At 35.9% G+C, this 25,654-nt stretch overlaps 1 protein-coding gene across 1 annotated transcript in view; it reads left to right on the forward strand.

Moving 5' to 3' along the window:
• Positions 1–25,654, forward strand: part of LOC135086583 (neprilysin-2) — a 73,911-nt gene that overhangs the window by 8,497 nt on the left and 39,760 nt on the right. The window contains exon 2 of the mRNA XM_063981336.1: positions 1,998–2,048. Coding sequence (XP_063837406.1) covers positions 1,998–2,048 — 51 coding nt within the window. The remainder of the gene's footprint in view (positions 1–1,997; positions 2,049–25,654) is intronic.

Genomic DNA, 25,654 nt, shown 5'->3' on the forward strand with positions numbered 1-25,654 from the left:
TCGGCCACCTTGTAACCTTAATCGAAACTAGAAAAACGATAAATAATTACATAGTCTGTTATGTTTTGGAAAATCATCGTGTGAAATACTATTTATAATGTCGACTATTTTGTCAAAAAATACTACAATTTAGTATTCAAGAACCATAATATTAAACAAAAGTGCCGTGGACATGCTAGAGTAAGCATTAAAATGGGCTATGCATTTCATGTTTACAAAAAAACGACGCTGAAAAAGTATAAAACAAGATTTTCAGAATACTAAACTGAACAAAGTTGCTAATGTAGTTGCATAGTAATTTTCATGTTTGGAAAACCGCAGTCACACGTTGTCAAAGTGCTACGGTAGGTAGGTATACATATGTAACGTGTGACTACGCCTTTCCAAACATGAAAATTACTATGCAACTACATTAGCAACTTTGTTCAGTTTAGTATTCTGAAAATCTTGTTTTATACTTTTTCAGCGTCGTTTTTTGTCGTAGTTGGGTTTTAGTTTTTTTACTTTTTATTATTTGTACTATTTTGGTGATAAAGTGTATTTGTGAAAACAAAAGTTAAATTGATGAACTAATAAGTAGTAAAGAAGCTATGAACGAAAAGATGTGAATTATATGCAATTAGCCCATGAATACAGGTAAAGTCACAAGCAAATGCTAGTAATATATATATATTCAAAATGTACAAGTAAAGCGCTTTCAAATGATACCAAACACGGCATATTTATCTTAACTTTATTTTTTTACTCTGTATGTTTTGTCCGCTAGAGGGCGCCACATTAGATTTTGTGAAACCCCATATAGCCTATAACCAGCGGACAATTAAGACGCTTCTAATGATATGTCATTTGTCGAATTCTGATAAGTAGTTTAGAAGTTACGAGGGTACACATGAACTTACATACATACATACATACATACATACATACATACATAGCCTGTCAAAATCATAACCCTCCTTTTGCTTTGCCGTAGTCGGGTAAAAAGAAACTGATATAATTTACCTAAAACTAAACATACCTACTTACTGATGAGATCTCTGCCTGCGCTAAGTCCTTCAACTTTACATAAGGTAGGTACACCTATTTCCGTAACTAAACGCCGAAAATGACATGGTTGCGGTCAACACGCAAAATAACCTAAGTAATTAACTTTTGCAAATTCTCCCTTCGAAATAGAGTAGGCAATAGCCATGCAATTTTCGTTACTAAAGTAAAGTTGCAAATAAGTACTAATTACAGGCCTAAGTAAATTCAACGGTTAACTGCTAAATGCCTTATATTTTCGACCTTCACGTATGCTAAATTTAAATCGGTTTTTAGTGGATGTATAAAACAAAATTGCGAGTGCAGTAAACTAGGGCTCTCAAACAAGGTAAACTGATCGTCCCGATGCGTGTGCAGGCGCATCAAGTGCATTTAAGATCCACTTACAGCGAAGGAAACGTCGTACATGTTTCGAAGTAAAGTAGGAAACTACTCATTTAAAATCACCCTATTACTGATATTAGAAAACGTGTCTGGTCACGACCAGCCATTTATGTCACATCGATGTTTTCTTACACGTTTAACCGGACCCACCACAGTAATAGATTGGCTCTTTAATTAGCTGGTACAAATTTAGTACTTTTTCCCCTTCAGTATGTCAGCGAATCCTGTCTGCTCTATTGTTGTCCGAAATAATCAGTGGATATTGCATTATGCACAGTGCAATGACCGAGAAACACGATTCTTTGAAGGACCAATAGAATAGATCGTACTTCCTTTTACGTGCTTGCTAGTGGGACGTACTTTCACGCCTTTAGTCCGCAGCGGATCTGAGTAACAACTGACAACGCCAATTTTAAGGCTGAGTTGCACCATCCTACTTTAACTTTGACAAACGTCAAACTCCATACAGAAAGCATCGGTTATGTTGTTTTTACGGTTAAAGTAAGGTGGTACAACTCAGCTTAAGTTAGTCATTATGTGACAACATTAACGTCAGTGTTTTGTTGCAGTGGGGACGCAGAGTACATATCCACGAACTTCAACATGAGGAACAACGTCAAGTAAGTGACTCACGATTCATGTTTTTAAACATTTACGTTAAATTAAGAACATACAAAGTCATAAGCCAACCTACAAAGCTGTCATTTAAGTAGGTGCTAGTCCGAGTTACAATTGTATTTCAACTTTGATTCCGTTTTAATTTGCTATTTTTTTAATTATTACTGAAAATTTAATCCTTTTTCAAAATGTTATGAATTCTTGAATAAAATGCTCTCGGTTGAAAGAAGATTTAAGTATCGCAAGAAAATTCAATGGCACAAAAGTATTAAAGTTGGATTTTTAAGAGTTTGTGGGATATGATGTTCAACCACAATAAGGAAGCTAGATGTTAGTGCTTCCTTCCGAGCGGGTGTTATGCTCGGGGACCAAGGTCCAATTTACACCATCTTGGTTTGTCTATATATATTTGGCAGGATATAAAACTCCGTCACCGCGATGCAGGTTTGTATGAGCGGCGGAGTGTGCCATAGTGAAGTAGTGACAGCGCCATCTGTTGGTCACTAGTTTGTAGTGGCGTCGCCACACCACTCCCCCCGGAAGAACCGGAGGTGGATGACGTCAGGATGAGCTCAGCAGTCTGTGCGTGATGAGCTTACAAGTGCCAGTGTGCTCAAGTCTTCGGTGAGTCGAGACGAGCAGGTTGCGGTGCTCTATCCACGGTGAGTCGGGATAGTGAGCGGAGGCGTCTTCGATGGTCGGGCGTGGAGCTGGGCCAGAGCTGTACCCGTGACCAGTGAAGTGACGGTTGCTTGCTGCCGAGGAACCAGGAAGGTCGGTTGCGATCTGCGATGGTCCCTGAAGGCTGGATGCTGGCTTGTTGAAGACTGGAGCTGATGACGGAGTGGCGGAGATGGTGAGGATGGCGGAGGCTGATGCCGAAGATGGTGGTGATGGAGAAGGTTGCGTCTCACATCACGTCGGGGTCACCAATGAGGGATATGATGTTCAACCACAATAAGGAAGCTAGATGTTAGTGCTTCCTTCCGAGCGGGTGTTATGCTCGGGGACCAAGGTCCAATTTACACCATCTTGGTTTGTCTATATATATTTGGCAGGATATAAAACTCCGTCACCGCGATGCAGGTTTGTATGAGCGGCGGAGTGTGCCATAGTGAAGTAGTGACAGCGCCATCTGTTGGTCACTAGTTTGTAGTGGCGTCGCCACAAGTTAATTACAAAAGTTGAAACGAGCAACCATTTAATCAAATATTATGCCAAAAAAATCAAAGTAAGTTTACCTGAACTTGACTGCACTAATGCGCAAAACACTCGTACGTAGGTACGTACGTATAACTCTGATCGACGTATGACGTATGTACGTATGAAATGACTCTACAATACCTCAGAGAAATGTTTCAGTATTAGGTATGTGTCAACTTCACATAATATCTATCTATAACTTATACATGAAGTAAATCAGAAACTGAAGATTTTCCATGATACCTCAAGTGATTCACTTTTTAAAAAGGACCTTTTGAAAATGGAATAATACTTTTTTGCACAATTTCATTCGGCCGAAAACTTTAACAACCGCAAACGCATTAACTCATTGATAGCTCGTTATCGACGATTAATAATAAAACAATTGATTTTAATGTGTGTTCTGTTTTATGAGATCCGGGCTTATCCCGACCGCATCAACTTACTCGTAACATTAGTGCAGTCAAATACCGCGCTAGGCTAGTGCACTGATTAAAAGCATTGAAATGAGTTGTAAATATTATTATTTTTATTCCAATTACATAATGTAAATTCCTCATTTTCTATACATATTTTAATTATCCCGCTCCCACGTGATAAGGTTGCGTGTCATGTGCGTGACGAATCGCCTGAAATCACGCCTCTGCGCTTGGCAACGTGTGCTCGTCACTTTTAGATTTGATTATTTTATTCATACGCCAACGACCCGCCCTGCCTTCGCGCAGGTGTAATTTGAATGTTTTATGATACACATTAACCTTCCCCTAAAAATGTTTTGATTATTATAGTGAAAATAGTTCGATACCGGTAGAGGCAAAGTTTTAGGTTTTAAAGTCGGTAGTATTTTGTCAGAATGGATTTTGATTCTAACGTGTGCGTTGGTAGCGTTTCGTAGCGTAGTGTAGTAGTTTCGCGTTGCGTAGCGTTTGTCGTAGACATCGGACATCGCGTTTCGTTGACGAGAATGACGTATCTTTTCATTTTGTCTGACTTGGAATACCCGCAGACTACCGACTTTTAGTTGACCGAAAGTTGGAACGACTTCCAATTGTATGAGGAATCGGCCGGTGTAGTGTGTGTACTTCCATATACGTCCTATTAACAGCCCGACCCAACTATCGGCCGACAAAAAGTCGGTGGTCTGCATGCCAACGCCACCAGTCAAATGCTACCGGTTATACAGTGACATCGGCTTCCAGGGCCCCGATTACGCTAAAACTCATCTTCAACGTGCCCGGACGTCAGCTGTTTTGACAAATCCGTATCGCAGAATCGAAGAAATCGATGAAGCGCGTCTGTATTGGAGACGTTAACAATTGGCGTAATCGGGGCACAGGACCAATCCGTCACCCACACCAGTAACGGCACCGGTACTTGAGCAGATGAATTTGATTAGAGAATTACGATACTTGATTGTTGCTTTATTTCCCTAACTTTTGGTAATGGTGCAAATAAGTACTTATTTTATAAAGTTTGCCCTTAATAATCAAAGACTCATTTCTTTACTAGACTATTAATAAACCTTAAATTGGTTGATAACCTGTTGACTATACTACGTTTACAACAGGCTTCGTGATTTTTAGCACATCAGATCACAAAATAAACAAATTATTAAAGAATCTACAGGTGGGTTTCATTATTGCAAGAAAAGAGCTTGGTTAAATAGTTACAATTAGAAGATAATTTTTCCTTCTAATTAAATAACATAAGCGGGAATTTTTCTAAAATACTTTCTGCGACAAAATTAATTTCAAGGTAGCATACTTAGGTGGTGAGTCATTGATTAAAATTCTTGATTCAAACTTTTTTTTTATGGCGTGTAGTATGTGACATTATAGGAGAATAACGAGTAGAATAATTAAGCATTTTTTTAATTAAGTATTATCTACATTTCAAGATCAATTACCGCGCATAGAACTTATTCGTGTGTAGGTATAACAGTAGAACAGCAAATTGGCAAAATATCCTCGTGTACAAGAAATATCATACTTAGCGCCTTAACCGCATTTGTCCTGCCCTAATAAGGTACACACACACGTACAAATCATTAGCACTTTTTTATTAACCATAAGTACAATATCTTGCGTCATTGTTTTTGTAACGTCGCCAGCCGACGTGTAATATTTTGTAAATGATCCCCTTTAATGAAATGAAAACAGAATACCGGGTTTATAATCATAATATTATCTATTTTCGGTTATTCGACGAAGGCTTTTACCTCTATCGATGCTTTGATTTATAATTACCTAGTACCCTTATTCAACAAAGTCCTACAATATGAACATTGAACAACGACTTGTAATACAAGAAATTAAATAATTACTTTCTTGAAATTCGACGTGTAATTAAAATTAAACATAATTAAAATCATGATAAGATTTTATCAATTTCCAACTATATCGAAATGATATTAGGTAGGTACTCAGAAATTAGCCCGCCTTTGAACCAGGTTAGTCAGTATGTTGTAATTACAATAGTTTTATTCAAATGGTACGAAGTATTACGAAGTTATACGAGTATTATAGTCGACAGTTTGTTGTTTGATGCTCCGTCCGAAAAAATGACACTGAAGTAACAAAATAATAAAATGGATTGAGAATATTAAGAACTCTCTGATTTATACCTACTGTAGACTGAAAGGTCCAAAGAAAATTGGATTTATCTAAATAAATAACGCGCACATTTACAAATAACAAACACGAGAGAATATCACTATTCAAGTCTTGTGATATGTAAAGCTGTGGTAGGTATCCGTTGAAATCCGATAGTGTTCCGTAATAAGTAGGCTCTACCATACTATGATTAAACGTACGCATCATGGATACGAGGTTTTGTTTTTCTTAGCAGGTCTTTAACCTTTAACCGACGACGTGATTTTTTTGTCACGCCGTCTGCGACGTGCGGTCTGTGGGACCGCTATACTGTTTATTCAAAAAGTAATATTTTTTTGTATAAAAGTATATTGGTTTTATATTTTTTGAGAACATTATAGTATTACAAATAAACATACGTATAATTTACGAGGAATCAATGTATTTTTTTTATTTAAATATGGCTAAAACTTTTTTGACCCTTAATTTCATTGAAATTACACTAGAGCTCAATAATACCTATATAACTTGTAAATTTTAATCAAAGCAAGAAAAACTATACTCCTTCCTTAATATAGTGAACATAATGAATAAAATAAAAATAAATGACACGTAAATTACATGCACAAAAAAAAATTTACGTAGGGTAAACATCAGGCAAAATCAGGACATTTTTTTTACCGCATGCCAAGCATTTTCGGAATGCATAGGTAACACCTGTAAGATAATTTCGTTTTCAATTTAGGTGGACTAAAATATACGTCTTTTTTGCAGCTGGTGCAATGACATCAGGCTGATTTGGCATGTCAGAGCCTAGAATACATGTCACTGTTTGCTTTACCACCTGTTTCGCGGTATTTTTTTACAGACTACCATCTTTTACATAATATTATGTTCAAATATCAATATATCATTAGAAAATGTCTTTTCCTAGGTTGTGGTGGCCCAGGATCCATCATTTTTACGAAAAATTAGTCGTCTAAAACAAAAACGCCAGTTTCAGTATGGTACAAAAATGTCACGTAGTCTGCGACGTGCGGTCCCACAGACCGCTGTTGAACTTTAAATCGAATTATCTTATTAAAACTGCCCTCGTCGATGTAACCACTACCTGTAATGGCGTTTGGGCAACTAAACTCGAAGGTACTGAGACGCTCGGGACACGGGAGTAAGTAGAACATTGCAATCCAGAAATTTCAAAAACCGGAGCGGTCTGTGAGACCGCACCTCGTCGGTTAAAGGTTAAGTTACTTTAATAGTTTGAAAAGCGATTCAGACAATAATGATGATCATGACATAAAATCCTTTACCGTGTGTTTTCATGGCCTTGCAGCACGCAGCAATGTGAACGTCTACATAACCTGCGTACTTATATTGACCTAGACTTAGCGAGTCTATGTATTATTCTACTCAACCACACACTCCGAATAAGTACGATTCGTAAATCACATCACAATGCAGGCTTCGCAAGTGTTAATAGTACTGATAAGTTATCTAAACATCTTGCCGTCAGAGGCAGCATGATCGTAGTTGTTTTCCTTATAACGTAGAAATGAGTAGCCGAGCAAAAAGTGACGTTTATATTTATGCTCGCGCGGAACAAAAAATACAATATTATTTTGTTCAGTATACTATTTACCTACTTTACTACCGCGCGTTGCGAGCTCGAAAAAAATCATTTTACCAACACATAATGTAAATAAAACAAGTATAGATAATTGAGAATCAGTCGCGTTTTTCTTTAAAATGGCTGACAATGTTCATCTCAAAATAATACTTTGCTGATGCAAGGGATATTTTCATTTACGATGAGTAGGTATTACGAGAACAATTTAGATGCTATTACTTTAATCATTATATCCCCTATGTTCAAACTGTGGTAAATTGGTGTTTCCCACACAGTTTAATTAGTTAATTATTTTATTGCCTTAATATTGACTCATTCTTTAATACGAGTAAGTACCTATACTGTATTTGCCGCTACTTTTTGGGCGCCTAATAGAAGCGGTTGTTCACACACCGTAACTTTAACGAATTGTTTAGTGTTCGTTTATTCTAAGTCATAATATTTTATAATGAATTGCCTGTAATGTTATACCCACTTGATGTTTGCTCGTTTGGATATAAAACTGCTATTAAATGAGGTATTATTGAAGTAGGCAACGATTCTTCTTAACTACTTAGTTGGTAGAGGTACCAAAGGTCACGCAAACAAGTTCTAAAGTTCTGATGGGTTAATAACCATAAACATGGCAAAACGAGAGATAATTCATAGATAGATAGATACTAGATCGCCATAAAGAGTACTTATTAGATAAAGCTCTTAATTAGTCTCTAAAAATGTAGTCTATAAAGCAAGTTTAAACATGGGTTCTGACATGTCCACTAAAAACTCCATAAAATGCTTGTAGCGCTCAAGGTGTATCTACTGGTAATATTATAGAAAAAAATAAGATTAAAATTAATTTAATTTATGTGATAAATACCTAAGTAGTATTACATAATATTTTGTGGTGATACACCAGGAGAGAAAAGGCACACGCACACACAAACCTCATGTTTTGTTTATTTTTTCTCTAAAAATTATACATACATACCTAATAGAACATTTTACGAATGCAGTATTTGTATGCGAATGCGTGCTCACGAGTACTATGATAAGAGGTTTGCCATTTTCAGCTTACTAGGCATAGAGTTTTCGCAATAGGCTCTATAAATAAATAAATTTATGTTGTATAAGTAATATTCAGATAAATAAAAAGTATAATTCGTGTTTACCTACTGTCACCATCTGTAATCCTACTTTGAAATCAAATGTCTCAAAGTTCCAATACGAAATTGCTATGACAGTTCAATCTCTGATATAATAAAATCTTCATTTTTAAAAGTATATTAGAACTGGCTAGAAATAAGAAAGTGCTTGTAGCGCTAGTTACATAAGAAACTATTTTAAGTCAGCCCTCCCTTACTTTACTTACTTTGTATACAAGTAAAATGTAATCAGACTCATGGCACGAATGGGTGTATCTACAGTGTGAGTCACGTTAAAGTGTACATATGAAAATAGATGAAACTATACCTTAGTTCTTTAGAAATTTCCCTAAATGTAAACAAATATGGCCAACTGACATTGACGAATTTTTAGTCTATGTCAGTTGATCTACTAGTGATGCGACAAAATCTCTCGTTAATCGCAATTCTGTAAATGTCATGTACGGACGGACTGCAACAGACGATTATTAGATTTTCAAAGATCGTTTGTATTAATTATTAATATCAATCCCTCTTCTGATTGATGTTGAGATCAGTAATGGACATGGCGCACAATTTTTGTTGAAGATGCCAAAAAAAACTACAAAAAATTAGAATGAATACTGTATTTTTATTTTTTTGATATCTTTAAAAATGACTGAAATATTCAAGCTCAAAGTGCACTCTTCCGCTCGGAACGATTTTCCGCGCGGATTTTGAAAATGTGACGTAGTAACATGAAAAGCAGCATGCAAGATATTATCTGTGTACAATGGTTAGAATGGTTAGTAGGGGAGCCGAAGCGGGGATTTCGGGACTTACTAAAGAGTGGCAGACTAACATACAAGGAAATACTTTGTACCTGGTTGATTACCTCTAAGTATGAATTTTTGATATAAAACGGCATTAGTTCTTATGCCTCTCACCCAAAAAATACCTCAATTAAGCCCAAATTTGAGACCGCAGCCAAACTTTGAGTGACGATGGAAACTAGCCTAGATGGAGGTCACATGAAATTGAACTTCTGCTTCTTCATTGATAAAGACTTATCATTTACCATACCTTATCATTTTGTATTCCATTTTCAAGTCACTTTTTTTTCGCTCACTGTTTAATCAAAACGTGGGATTTTTTGAATCTCAGGTCTTTTGAACGCACATCTGAACGATGTCTGGTTTTAATTTCTTCAGTTACTCCGTGACCATGGCGCTTGCAACAGTGCCGAAATATTGGAAACTCAAAACTAAGGTACATGGTAGCAATCCCGTCAGTAATATAATAGGAAAATGTCTTGAAAAATAAGTAAATCGTATATTACTTTATGTAACTAATTTTATTATGTATCATACTTATAACTAATCACTTCATTCAGAACTAGAAAACGATTCCAAGGATTCCACTTTTCTTCAATAGATGATCAAGATAAAGAGTTATTTATTATAAATTGCTCTTCCACCATTTCAATTATTCTATCTTACATCTTACTTGATGAAATCTTTTTCAATTTTATTTACATGGTCATAACATTTTCACCATTCCTCTGCACCAATTTATGAGGTACACCTGAAACCCCCGATAAAGCAGCTATTTTAAGAATAATATTTAAAAAAACCCTCCTTCTGACGCAGTTAGGTAATAAACTAAATGTATCCAATTTCACTCCAACTTACTGTCAACTCAACGACGCGCTTTAAAATCAAAGATTGACTTTGAATTATGCCTTATTTTCCAACACACATTGAAAACAATGTAACTTGCTTGAGCTTTTTCGACTTTTTCACAAAAATAACAAATAGGCATGAAGAGATTACAAAATTTCTGCAGCGACTGACAGTTCACTTGATTTACGTTGACAGGTGACAATAAAGCCATAGACATTTGCCATATGAAAGACACACTTTTCCAATATTTTTGTTTGCCATGAGATTCTGGTACACCTATACCTATCATTTAATGAAAAGATAAACAAAATTTTTTCAGCACAACGAAAATCTGCTTTGGCGCGTAGCAATGCAACGTGACAACTACAGTTCGGACTTCTTTATGCGTCCACTACACATAATAAAATACGAACTATCGCACATTTTTTCTTTTTAATTCTAATTCAGTAAAAAATGTTTTTGAAACCTTCATTCAAAATTCAAAAGTTATTATCATATGACAGAACTTATGACCAGACTATGTACATTGAATAAAATATTTTTCTTTTTATCATCAAGCTTAGCAGTCTAATAAGTTACTATGACACTCAAGTTAATCCACATTCAGCACCATAGCCTCCCCTTCTACAAGGCCCTCTACAAATGTCAAAACGTCACTTAACCCTTTTAGCACCAGTTCTTTTGTTTTTGAGAAGATGTACCTACCCAATTTTTAAATCAATTTAATTATAGTCCAGTCGTTTGGTACAAATTAACGTGATTACCTGGAAAGTGTTCCGTGAGTTTTGAAAATTGGTGATTAAAATAGATTTCGCTATGCTCTCTGTTAGTCTGTTAGTTAAGTGTGATTGCCGCGCTCGTTGCGAAATTGGAAAAATGCTGCCTTAGAGAAGATTTTTGATATTTACATTCTTTCCTATTTCGTCGTTCCAAATGACGTTCACTGCTGGACAAAGGCGAGAGGCCTTTGGGTTTTCCATAGGTTTTTCATAATGAACAGTCCTGCGCTGCCCGCATTCAGGTTCTTCCCGCGACCTTTACCAGATCGTCGGTCCATCTAGTAGGAGGCCTGCCCACGCTACGTCTTGCAGCCCGTGGTCGCCACTCAAGAAAATTTCTGCCCCAATGGCCATCGTCTCTACGAGCTATGTGTCCCCACTGCCATTTGATTTTAGCAATTCTGCGTGCTATGTCGGTCACTTTGGTTCTCCTGCGGATCTCCTCATTTCTGATTCGATCACGCAGGGAAACCCCGAGCATAGCCCGCTCCATTACCCTTTGGGTGACCTTGAGCCTTCTTATGAGGCCCATAGTAAGCGACCACGTTTCAGAACCTTAAACTTTCCTATTTATTTCACTACTATCTTTTGCCTGCGGCTTCACCCGCGTGAAATTTAGTATCAGATCGGCATAAATTATAGCCTATATGTTAATCTGGGTTACAAACAATAATATTGTACAGTTTCAACAAAATCCGTTGAGCACTTTTTGCGTCAAAGAGTAACAAACCTGAGACACAGGAATCTTCCTAGTTCAGGTATCAACCCACCAACATTCTTACTTTTTGTTTTTCCTAATTGTTTGTTATCATAATATTACCTATCTGTTATGTTGGTGAGAAATAAACATTACTTTACTTTATTTTAAACTTCCAGACATCCAAACTTTCGCATTTATAATAATAGTAGGATACAATTATGTAATGTAGAAACAAACAAGACAAAAAAAATATATACTTCAGCAACGCGAATTTTTTTATACTTCAGCATATTTAGGACACCCGGCAGCGTGTCCTGCCATGATCAAAGAAAAAAGAACTCGCAATTTAGCAGGTACATTAATTTGACTGTTTCACAACTCTAAATCTATTTCACTTACATTACATGATCACATTTATCAAAGCTGTCTATGTCCCAAAAATTATAAAATGAAAAAAGTAGCTGTCAAAAACCTTTTTTAAGGCGGATTTTTTTCAATAAGGCGGGCGCGCGCGCGGCTATAAACGAGGTCACAAAATTCGGAAAGAACATAGCGAAATCTATTTATTCACCAATTTTCAAAAATTCCGGAAAACTTTCCAATAAAATTAACAAATAACTGGACTATTTACTCGTTATTGAGCACAGAGACACAAACTTGGTTATTTTAGTGCATAAATGTAAAAATGGCTTCATAGTGCACAAAATTGGCAATAGGTGGCATTAATAATGGTTACTTTTATAGCGCATAGTTTGAAATGTGATTGAACGATGACAACTAACAACAGTTGTCAGTTAGGTAAAATTTTATTTTACTTGGAAAAAGACAAAAAGTGGTAAATGGGTTAACGTGCGGGGGCTGCAAAATCATGTTGTGACGTCACGCGCGAATATTGGAAATTTTTGAAAATTTTAAAAAGTCCGTAAACTTCTCGAGGCTCTATCTTCGGTAATACTGGATGGATTGAGGTGAAATAAAAACTAGTGTAATGTGTGTGATCTAAACTTTAAATTAAGTCATAATTTAACTTAATATTACAACTTATGCGTGTTGTCCATTATACTGTGGGTCTAGACAAAGTGCACAATAAAATCATAAACCAGTTGAAAAGTGGTCGAAAGGCCTTTTCTATGTGACACTCGTCTGTATAATAAAGCTGAATTAAAAGACTTCTTCGCAAAGTGTGTCGTTGCATTCAATGAAGAAAAAATACTTTGTTGAATATAACCTCGTTTATATTTTATTTTAAATTAATATTATCAAAGTAATTGGTAATTGAAATAATTGAATACTTGAAATAAAATCGATAAAATTTACAGATTATTATCTATGAATATTGTCTATGACTTACAGATTTTCCAGAGATAGGACCTAAATTTAAACGTCAAATGTCGATTTGACATTTTAACATGAAGCACAAATTTTCACCATCCAAATATTTTGTTAAAATATTTATTTTCAATGTTAGATTTCATATTTGTTTCATCATGAGAATAAAGTTGGTTTCATGAGCTTGTGAAATAATGTGTATGATATTAAGAAAACGTGAGTATTATAGTGTAATTGTGTGCAGAAGTGTTTGTTTACATCGATGGAAATTTCTAAAGAATTTAGGATTAGACCTATTTTTATCGACAAAAAAGAGGTCAAAAATTTTTTGAGATTTTTTTATAATTTTTTATAGAATTTTTTTTTCTTCCAATTACTTATTGTAAAGAAAACGTAATAACTTTTAAACTAAGCAGTATATCCTGATAAAATAAAAACAGTAATAATGCTAAATAACAGGCGATACTAAAAAAATACATAAAATACACAAAAAAGGCCAACAAATAATAAAAAATGATACTTTTCGAAAAAAATCTGCTTAAAAATTCGTGTTTTTTTGGTTATTTCATAAATTTCCCAAAAAAATGCAACTATAACAGGTGGTTTTTCCTATTTTGTATTATTCTCTATCGTATTACCTTTGTAAAACCAAAAATCGCATGTCTCTATCCCTACCACAACATTTGCTATGATAGTTTGAACAAAGGCCTACCACAACATTATTCTCCGCTACAGGTAGGGACAATTTTAATTTTACCTAAAATGCTTATTTTGCTTAGAAATCTTTTGTTTTTATTTGAAATCTAACTTGTCTTTATCAAAATTACAAATCTGGAGCCATTTTCAGTTTCGTTGTTAACGAAGCGTTGAATGGCGCGCCCGGAGAGGCTTAGTTTAAACGATCATAGCAAATGTGGTGATAGGGATAGAGACATGCGATTTTTGGTTTTACAAAGGTAATACGATAGAGAATAATTCAAAGTAATAAAAACTACCTTTTATACGGGCATTTTTTGGAGAAATTTATCAAATAACCAAAAAAACACGAATTTTTAAGCAGATTTTTTTCAAAAAGTATCATTTTTTATTATTTGTTGGCATTTTCTGAGTATTTTATGTATTTTTTTAGTATCGTCTGTTGTTTAGTATTATTACTGTTTTTATTTTATCAGGATATACCTCTTAGTTTAAAAGTTATTACGTTTTCTTTACAATAAGTACTTGAAAGAAAAAAAATTCTATAAAAAATTAAAAAAAAATCTCAAAAAATTTTTGACTTCTTTTTTGTCGATAAAAATAGGTCTAGTTTCATCTATTTTCATATGTACACTTTAACGTGACTCACACTGTATATGTCTTACTTTACGACTGCTGATTTTGTCAGCTACTTACTTAAATTCATAGGTAAGACTCTCTAGGATAACTTTATATAACAATAAGTAGGCGATTGGCACCTTAGCCTTGATTCTGTTATGAATTAACTCTCGCACACGCACTCTACAATCAAGCGAAATTAATACTTTCAAGATGTCTCCAACAATTTATATGTACTCGTAAGTACCTAATTGGTGAGATGACACCATACACCATTAATTTCAGAGTACCAGCAATAAAACGAACGCATTAAATTTAACGTCTAAGATCTGGTTAATTTTAACAGTATTGTATAGTAACTCGAAAACTGCAGTATATTGGGGTAGTGAAGCATATGGCAGGAATCGCACTTAAGCTGAATAACGGAGCACCGGGATGTTTTTAGTGGTTATACCTTGTTCTTCTGACTTGGTGAGCCCCACATAACCTATCCTGTACCCGCAGGGTAGGTATGTAATTTTATTGTGCCTACCTTTAAGATGCGATATTCTGAAAAAATATCAATTTAGGGTACCTATCTGTACACAGCAGCGACCGAAGGCTCTCAAATTGAACATTTTAAGGAATATGGCCGGTAAATAGTGGCCGATAATGGACCATCACATTGTATCCGATTAAGTCGATAACTGTTGTCGTTCCAAAGTCGTTTGGCTCTTAAGTATGCCATATGGAAAGGAGGGGTAATTTGACTGGCGTTCAACGTCAAATTAAACATCTTTTTATTATAGTTTCGGAGGAAAATTGATAAATATGATCTGATAAAATTAAGGTATGACAGAAGCTCTTCGATGAACGCATTATTCAAGAAAAGCCGGGCGAGGAAAGTTCTAAGTGCAAGTTAATGTCAAGAGAGTTCAGCAATGGATTTATTTGGTAGAAATTAATGACTTTTAGGTAAAGAATGACACTTTTAAATGATGACCCACCTAAAAATAACACGACAAATGAATTCTTTAATTTGTGCCAGTGAAAAGTCTCACATTTTTGACACAACAATGATATCAAAGATCATATTCGACTCGAACGATGACCTTCGTACTCGACTGGTTTTTATTGTTGTTTTTTAAGTACACAAAAACAAAACAATGAACTCCTATCTATAGTTAGTGGTTTTTTTTTCGCTAAATTGGATTCTGAGTGACGAGCCGTAATATAAAAAATTACTTATCTCTTTTTCTATTATAATGTTACAGAAGTTATTAAGTGAACGTTTATTAAAACTTGTTATTTTTTCAACGTAATCTTTAAAAACAGAAACTTCGTATGGTAACGTGATTTGATCATAAAAATTTAATACTTACGTCCTCCTATTATAATAAAGCTAGTTCACTTAAGTGCATATTCTATACTATCGGATTATTTTAATGGAAACTATGAATTCTCTATTTACAGGTTAATAAAGAATTATGTACATTTGCCTACTTACTATTCCCAGCTGAAATAAACTATATTTACTATACAAAATAGAAAATAGTATTGGTGAAGAATCAAGTTAATCTTTGAGTTTAATTAATTATTCGCCATGGGCAATGCAGTTGGTAACAGTTCCCGTGATGGAGTTACAGTAAAGGCCTGATCATGCTCCGAACAATGTTCGTTCGCAGATGTTCGCCGATCTTTTTTTTGCATTTCCACTTAAACTTGGAATTACTTATTTATTATTCTGTGGTATTACGTGGACGTATTTCCCTCATTATTTCGCAGGTGTCTGCTTATGAGTATTGGCACTTAGCAAATACTTTTTGGTAAAGTCTACGACAAATCTTTGTTATTATCCATTTAAACATCCAATTCAATTGTTTTGTGCTTGTGTGATAATTTTAGCTATAATTTAACCTAGGCAATAAATGACATTTTAATAGTTTCATTGTTATGATTTTCTTTATCTTTGCTGACTTAATGATCGTCAAGGAAGGTATCCGTAGTCTAGTGATTGAAAAATTCGCTTGTCTCGATAAAAAAAATAAGGAAAAAATACATATTTCGTAGGTCGAAGGGCCGATACACGTCAGCTTTTAAGGTCTAAGAAATAATAAACCAACAATAACCTTTAAGGAAAAGAAGAAGCCTACTATAGATCTGTTTAATCTAGGTACCTACGGAACAGTGTCCACGCAAGGCCTCGCCTTGGAAGATGTTCATTCCTAATCAGTATCAAACACAAACGCCGGTTTGTGAATAATTTAGCATAAATAATCAACACCGCTATCCTCGTATATCAACTACTATTGTTGACAGTAAAATGATTGCTCAGTTCATTCAACTCTGAAGCTTATGTGCAATCGTATAACGGTGAAGCTGCCACTATTGTCCTGTCGTAATCCAGTCCTGAGACGTACCGTTCGAAACCGGTTTTGGCGGTCACGGGTCTCATTTTTTCTATCGGTGCTTTATCGGTATATGACCATGTGTCCTCATTTTTTCCAAACACCTTTAAGATCGAATATACAGGGTGTTAGGTAAATGGGTATATGAGCCGACACTAGTCCATGTTAACATGGGCATATAAATGGTATGGTGAAGTCAGAAATTTGATATCATCATTTTTTTTTAAATTTTCATACAAAATAAATTTTATAAAATCCGATTTGTATGAAAATTAAAATAATTAAAATGAAGTTAACAATTTTCTGACTTCACCATACCATTTATATGCCCATGTTAACATGGGCTAGTGTCGGCTCATATACCCATTTACCTAACACCCTGTATAATTTTTATTATCCTGTTCTATAGACTGTGCTTCTACTAAACACTAACTGGAGTACGTTTGACCAGTAGGTCTAAGAAAACGACGATGATAATATTTGATTTGATACGACGCAGAAAAAATTGTATTGTGTTACAGACAAAAGCGAGCTGCGAAGTACGTGAAAACAATTGACAGCTTTTTTTCCTTTTTTTCTTTTTTTTATAAAAAAAATATCGAATCAGCCAGTATGCTGAGCATGGAGGTATTAAACATACCCCCCCACTTGAAATCACTTAGGGATTTCAAAAAAAAGTAAATTAAACCTCTTCAAGAGGAAAAGAAGAAATAATAAAACACTGCACGCATTCTTACAGGGACAGTGAAAATTAAATTATATTGCACTCTAGCAACAACTTAAAAGTCGCAAGAATAAGCACCTGCATTAAAACAAAATGAACGAATTAATTAGTTAAGAAACAAAAATAAAACTTCCCTAGAACTATATACATAATACACCTCAAAGCGGGAAAAAAACCTTTGAGTTTCGTTAAGATACCGTTTCGCTCCTATGAAATTTCTACCGCAGTCACTGATTATGAGCCTGCACAGTCCACGGCGTGAAACAACCTATCAAGGGCTGCTATAAAGGCTGGAGTCGACAAGTCAGTAACAACCTCCAAATGAACAGCCTTAACTGCCAAGCAGACCATAATGCAAACGTAAGCCTTATAAGTGCGAGCGTTACGTCTAGTGCTTTCTTTGACAGTGAAAGGTCCGGCGAAATCTATTCCAATATTTTGAAAACAACGAGCTGGTTGTACTCTCGGGCCTAGAAGGTCTCCCATTAAGGGGTGTGCTGGTAATTGCTTGATCTTGAAGCATTGTGACACATTTCGCAAGTCTGGATCTTATCATGTTGCGAATACCAAGAATCCAGTATTTTCTTTGTTCCAATTCTGAAAGACACGCGGCCCACAGTGTAAGTATACCCGGTGGTAGTGATCAATAATTAGCTTCGACAAATGACAGTGCTTCGGAAGCAGAAATGAGTGAATCGCTGTTAATGGAAGCTGCGCATTAAGCAAACGCCCCCCCACACGCAGTAATCCAGCTTCATCAATGAATGGACTGAGCTTGAGCAGCGATTTGTTACATCTGGAACTGGAGTTGGTAGCGAAAGAGTCCAGAACTGCAGAAAAATGGCGTCTCTGTTCATTATGAATAAGAACAACCAGTGAGTTCTCAAGTTCCGTGGTAGTCAAATCCGTGTTATGTTCACGGTCGTCCCTTTTCTTTTTCAAGTTGCCGATGAACCGAAGGCACCATGCTAGAACTCGCTGAGAATGTAAAAAAGATGAAGATCTTTCCACAAGCTCGCTAATCGCATCAACATTAGTTTCCTTTGACGCAGTTAAGGTATGAGAAGCCGCCGGTTTCAATTCGGGTACAATATCTGGAGGGCTGATATCCGTTTGCACGGGCCACAACGATTTCTCAGTCGCAAGCCAAGCAGGACCATGCCACCAAACTTGGTGAGAAACAAGCTGGGAACAGCGAAATCCACGGCTGCATAAATCCGCAGGGTTATCATGCGTTGCTACGTGCTTCCAGTTATCAACACTGAGATCATCCGTAATTTTTACGACTCTGTGAGCAACGAACATTTTCAATTTGTGTGGTGCTGTATTCAACCATGTAGTTGAGTGAACTACTTGCCGAGGTATACTGATACTAGATAAATTTGTCAGTTTTCGTACGAAATCTTTCCATTTCTGTAACATTTCAGTAGAAACTGGTTCGTCCCAGTCCAGTTGTAGACGCCACAGTTCTTGTATAAACATCTTGGCCAATAGTACCACTGGCGTTAGCCATCCGAGTGGATCATAAATTCTTGCCACACTCGAGAGAACAATCCGCTTGGTACAAGCCGGGTTCATTTCTGAATGAGTGTAAGTAAACTTGTCATTGAGTGGGTCCCACTGAATGCCCAGAGTTTTGAGTGTACATTGATTTTCTTTATCACAAAACGCTTTAGGTGTTTGACAATGATCAGCTGGAAGATGTGAAAGAAAATCAAGAGAATTACTGCTCCATTTACGCAGCTCAAATTTTCCACAATCGAGTAAGTTTATTAGCTCGTCTTTTATTTCTAAGGCAACGTCCACCGACGGAGCTGTCACCACGATATCATCCATAAAGGTGTCTTTGAGCAATGCAGTTGCTGCACGAGGCCATTGCTCACCATGATCCTGAGCCAACTGATGAAGTGTACGAATAGCCAGATAAGGTGAGCTACTCACACCGTAAGTCACAGTGTTTAATTCAAATTCACTCACAGTCTCTTCCGGTGAGTCTCTCCAGAATATATGTTGATATTGTCTGTCCTCGGGACGCAGATCAATATTTCTGTACATCTTAGATATGTCAGCTGTAAAAACTATACCATCCAGCCGAAGTGCTGTGATAATATCAACAATGTCATTCTGTAGTTTCGGTCCAGTATAAACAATGTCATTTAATGATTTTCCATTTCCAGTCTTCGCGCTAGCATCAAAGACTACACGGAGTTTTGTGCTGCTGCTCTCCGGGCGAATCACACAATGATGTGGTATGATGTTTCCATTCGCACCTGAAGGTGAATCCACTAAAGTCATGTGTCCCAAATCAGAATACTCTTGCATGAACTGAACATAGTCAGCTTTCAACTGTTGGTGACGAATAAGTCGCTTTTCCAAATTATGCAAGCGAGACATAGACATTTGATGCGAATCACCCAATTCTTCAAGTGGATCCTTAAGCATTATAGGCACCACATAACGACCATCTGAGTTTCGCCTTACAAGATCAGAAAACATGTTTTCACACTTCACGTCTTCTGGGTTAACAATCTTTACTATAGGAGGTTCTTCAACTTCCCAGAAACGCTTGACTACATTGTCTAGGGCAAGTGTAGAAGCGAAGAGAGAGGTGGTTGAAGTTGGTGGTCGACAAGAAAGATCCAATTTTCCACTGATCACCCATCCGAATACGCTGTGAAGAGCTACTGGCAAGTCAGAGCCAAAAAACAAACGTTGGCCATCATAGATGTTATTAAATAACTCTGCTCCGAGCAACAGATCAATTTCTGCAGGTCTATCAAACTGATTATCAGCTAACACCAAGTGTCTAAAAGAATCTCGAACGTGTGAAGGTACTTGCGCTGTTGGCATTTTATTTGTAATGGTATCCATTACGATTGGTGAGATTTCAAACCGAGGTTCTTCAGATAAACAGGGGTGGATAACGCATGACGTCACACCTTTCACCTGGTGTACAGTATTTTGTCCTAGTCCAGCAACTGTAATTCTACAGCGCCGCAATGGCAAGCCAAGCCGCTGAGCGCACGAAGAAGTCATGAAACAATCTTGGGCTCCACTATCGATAAGGGCTCGAACCTTAATCACACCGCTGGGACCACGAGCTTGAACAACACATGTGCCTAAAATCACTTGCGATTGGCCATGAGTTACATGAGCACTAGCATTCACTGCATTCACTGAAGTATCAGTGTTAGGTAACTGCTTGACAGTCAAAGAGGTACTGGGGCAAGCAGTCACATCCTCATGAAGTAATGTGTGATGACGTTGCTTGCATTTTGAACAATTTGATTTAGAAAAACAATTATCTACCTGATGGTTCAGGCGTAAACAATTGCTGCAAAGGTTTTTTCTTTTAATAAAACTTAATTTATCAATGGTTGACATTCCATGAAAAACTGGACATTTGTAAATAGAATGATGAGAATAACCACAACATGAACAGTCAGGGAATTTATTTGATGCTGAATACACCCCTGTGTTCAAGTCTGGTTCGGAATTACAATCCTCCCCGTGATCATCAGAAGTCAAATACGGCCCTGTGCATGAGTTCGACCCTGTCTCTGAACACAATCCCGACTCAATAGGAAAAGAGGAAGATTTTTGATTATAATTTGTTTTAGGTTTTGCACCCTGGCCCTGCTTAGAATTTGAGTTTTGAAAATTGTTTGTTTTGGTAGAACGACCGCAGGCTTCTAAAATTTTGATGTAATTTAACAAAAATGTTTTTAAGTCTTCAAACTCAGGTACTATATTTCCAACCTTAAAGTTTTCACTCTCAAAACGCTCACGGGTTTGAGAATCTAATTTCTTGGATGCAAGATAGAATAAAATAAATTCACCCAAATTTGAAATTTTCATTGCTTTTAAAGCATTAACAGATTCTACTAGCAAGTTAGTTAACTTTTGCAATTCACTGAAACTATTTGTTTTCAATGGTGTGAAATTAAATATTTTTTCCAAGTAATTGACAGCTAAAATTCTTTTGTTATCATATCTTTCAATCAATGCATTGAAGACAATTTCATAATTATCAGCAATTACTGGTATGCTTTTAACCGTTGACAATGCAGATCCAGTGAGACAAGAAAGCAAATAATGATATTTCTCAATAGTACTGAGGTTTGCGTTTTCATGAATTAAAGAAAGATATGTGTCATAAAATGTTCGCCATAACTCAAGATTGCCATCGAATTTTGGTAGGTCGATTTTTGGCAAACGAACCTGAGGACATTGTTTTGGTGACGCGAGGTCACTGACCTTACTCACAGCCGCGGCAGAATTTGACACTAACGACGGCAACACCTCGTCAGCCACCGAAACAACGGAATAATACAACAAATCAAATGATTCTACCTTCTTGTAATCAATTTGTGTGTCTGGATTAATTGTTAAAATTAACCGGTTTATTTCGTCTGTAATTTCGACAAATTCAGTTCGAATAGCATCTATGCGCTTGAAACGACTTTTAAATATCGCAAGTGTGCTCCTGTCTGTGGTAATATGTTGAGATAAATCGTACAATATTTGAATCTCACGAAATACATACTCCCGACGAGTATTCAGTAAAGTTAACTTTGAATCATCATCCATTTTGGATATTGCCTATACGACAAAATGTTAAGTTATCAACGATGGAAATGAGTGTGAAATGACGAGTTATTATTACGATTTTACGATATAATTGACAAGTAAAACTGTGTTTGCTTGAGTCAACGTTTAAATAACGTAAAAGTAAAACAATAAAGATTGAATTGATCATGAATATTACCAATACGACATAATGTTCAAGTTTTCAACGATGAAAATTAGTGTGAAATGACGAGTTATTATTACGATTTTACGATATAATTGACAAGTAAAACTGTGTTTGCTTGAGTCAACGTTTAAATAACGTAAAAGTAATACAATAACGATTGAATTGATCATGAATATTGACAATACGACCTAATGTTCAAGTTTTCAACGATGAAAATGAGTTTGAAAAGACGAGTTATTTATTACGATTTTACGAAATAATTTAATTGACAAGTAAAACTGTGTTTGCTTGAGTCAACGTTTAAATAACGTAAAAGTAATACAATAAAGTTTGAATTTTCGACTTACGAAATTAACAATGGCGTGCTAAAAAGTGCTACCTGGAAATTTTAGAGTTTTCGATGAGCGTTTTTTATTGACTGTAAAATCCAAAGAGCTATTCGTGCTCGAAATGACCACAAAAAATATGGAGTACGTTTGACCAGTAGGTCTAAGAAAACGACGATGATAATATTTGATTTGATACGACGCAGAAAAAATTGTATTGTGTTACAGACAAAAGCGAGCTGCGAAGTACGTGAAAACAATTGACAGCTTTTTTTCCTTTTTTTCTTTTTTTTATAAAAAAAATATCGAATCAGCCAGTATGCTGAGCATGGAGGTATTAAACACTAACCATAGCAAAATAAATCTCTTCCTTAATGGTTTAACCACGTTTTATCTATGCGTTATCAGTACAGACAGAGATTGGTTGATAAGATTCGCGTAACCAATCATAGCAGTTAACTAAGCTGACCAAACAATTAACTCAGTTCAGAAACCCACGTTTAGAGAAGACAAGTGAACGTTTGAATTGAACCACTGTGAGTACGTACTTCTTTTGTCATCCAAACATGATTTTTGGCTCTTAATATAAATACAATGGAATTCAAAAGTAAGAGTGAGCACACAAATCACTTAACTTTGGCGCATACCACCGTTTGTTTGCGATTAAAAAGGATCATGAACCTCAATGAAGACAATGAACTTGTGTCAAACCGGTCTTGTGAGATGAGAGAAAAAACAGCTTTAATAGGTTGCGCTGAGAGTTATTATAGTTGCATAACAGCTATTGCGTACGCGCATAGCCGTGAAACTGGTTCGATTAATAATCATGCACGTTGGATTATGGTGCGGGAGTTAAATACTACGCTGTTTTATTTCAGCATCCTTTATAAGCTGTCAGGGAAAAACTAGAGTTATAGCGGTTGCACAAAAACTGTTGTAATATCCTATGCATAGGTAGTCGTAAGGCTAGACGTAAGGAAAAATTAAATGCTTAAATTTAAAAGAACTTTAAGCTGACTCAGATTCCAAAGGAGGAACGCATTGTTCAAATATTATTCCATTCGTAGTACTTGCACGTCGCTCTACATAAAGGAAACCATACATAATCATCAAACCAAAATACTTTCTTGACGCTGATTGATTTAACACAAAAAAGTTGCACGGTTATTTCACGGAATGTACTGTGCTTAACATTATGTACGAGGCAGAATACGCCTCGTATTGAGGCAAAAACCGAACCTGCAACAGATTATGGAATGCTGAAGCAGCCGCGTTCACCGAAGGTTTTCGACCCTCATCATAGCTTCGGCGAGGTAGTTCTACGAATCGCTACATATCGTTGATCGCTACACGAGTACTTGTTCATATTATTATGTATTGCATACTCTATAGAGGTTAATAAACTTACGTTGAACACCTGACTATTTTACTAATAGCGGCTGAATATTGTTTAATTATAAAATAATTAAGCATTGTTATTTCTTAAAGGGATTTTCTAACAAAACTTTCATAACATCGTAATCACAAATCAATACTTTAGCTTCCACACAACGAAGAGACTTGCATTTTTGTATGGATTATTTGATTATTTTCCTGATTCCCACAGTGAAAGTTTCAACAGTAGCCGACTCTGTAAATTACAGAAGTCGGGGTACACTCGGTTAGCAATTAAGGAAATGTTAGCCTTATGTGACAACAGCCTATTCATTTCCACCACTGCATTTCCAGTAAAAGCCAGGAACTATAACCTCTAATCAGCTGTCCTTCTAGGTTATTGTCTTGAAAGAGAACCCCGGCCAACTAACAAATGTAGAATTCCGTAACAATTTTACAAGATTATAGATAGCTGTGCCCGTGACTTCGTACGCGTGAAAATTGCTTGAATAATATTTCCCGTTTTTGCAGCATTTTTCTTTACTGCTCCTTCCTTGGACTACCCTACACAAAAAGATTTTTCAAATCGGACCAGTAGTTCCTGAAATTAGGGCGTTCAACCAAATAAACAGCTATATAATGCAAATATTTAGTAGGTAGGTATCAACTACCTACTTTAAATATAGTAACCAACTTAAATCGAACTGACATTTCCTAGGTATTTCGGTTCATCAAATGTAGATTATTGACAAGTAGACGGACAGCAATAGCATATTACTTAGGTACTTATTTAATAATATCTCGTTGGCACCTTTTCTTTATGGAACCCTAAAAGATTTAAATATTGTAATATTTAAGGTTTTCAAACGATGATTCACCAATCCATTCTACGTCATCGTGTTGACACGGAATCAATATAAACTTTTTGATTTAGAATATTGGCACAACATTTTTACCAATAAATATTTCGATGTAGGGTATTTTGGAGACGGATCAACAAGTAAAGATGTAGTAAACATACGAGTATAAAATTTGAAATTTGATTGCAATTTATCTTGTGAACGCAATAACGTAAAACACAATTTGATGTGTCCATTAGGTGTGAACGTGCTTCGCGATGTTACGAAATATAAATTGAGTTTGCTCACGAGGATCCTCCACACCTTGAATTTCAATTTGGAACCCTTTATCTCTATTCTGCTTATTTGGCTTTATTTGCCATTAATTTTGATTTGTGTTTAAACGATAAGCATAAATAAACATGCACCTTAAGTAGAACTAGCTGTGTCCGCGAATTTGTACGAGTAAAAATAGTTTGAATAAAATTTCCCGTTTTTGCAACATTTTCTCCTCCGGTGATGTTATACAGCCTAAATAAAGCCTTCTCGTTAATGGGCTATCCAATACAAAAATATTTTTTCAAATCGGACCAGTGTTCTTGAGATTAGCGCGTTCAAGTAAACTAGAAAATTACTCTTTAGCTTTATAATATTAGTATAGATGTAGGCAGTTACCTTAAGCGGCAAATATAACTTATTGATTTAATAAATACACGGTCCTATTCTATTAGTTGTTTTCCTTTTATATCACGACTTTTCTGATCAAATACAGCCTCCCCTTCGGAACCGAAATAGAAACAAATATTTTCTTATGGTTAAATAAGGGATATGTTATTTTTATGTAACATGATGGATGTTGGAATGATAGGAAAAT

This window comes from Ostrinia nubilalis, chromosome Z (assembly GCF_963855985.1).
Source record: "Ostrinia nubilalis chromosome Z, ilOstNubi1.1, whole genome shotgun sequence".
Classification (NCBI taxonomy): Eukaryota; Metazoa; Arthropoda; class Insecta; order Lepidoptera; family Crambidae; genus Ostrinia; species Ostrinia nubilalis.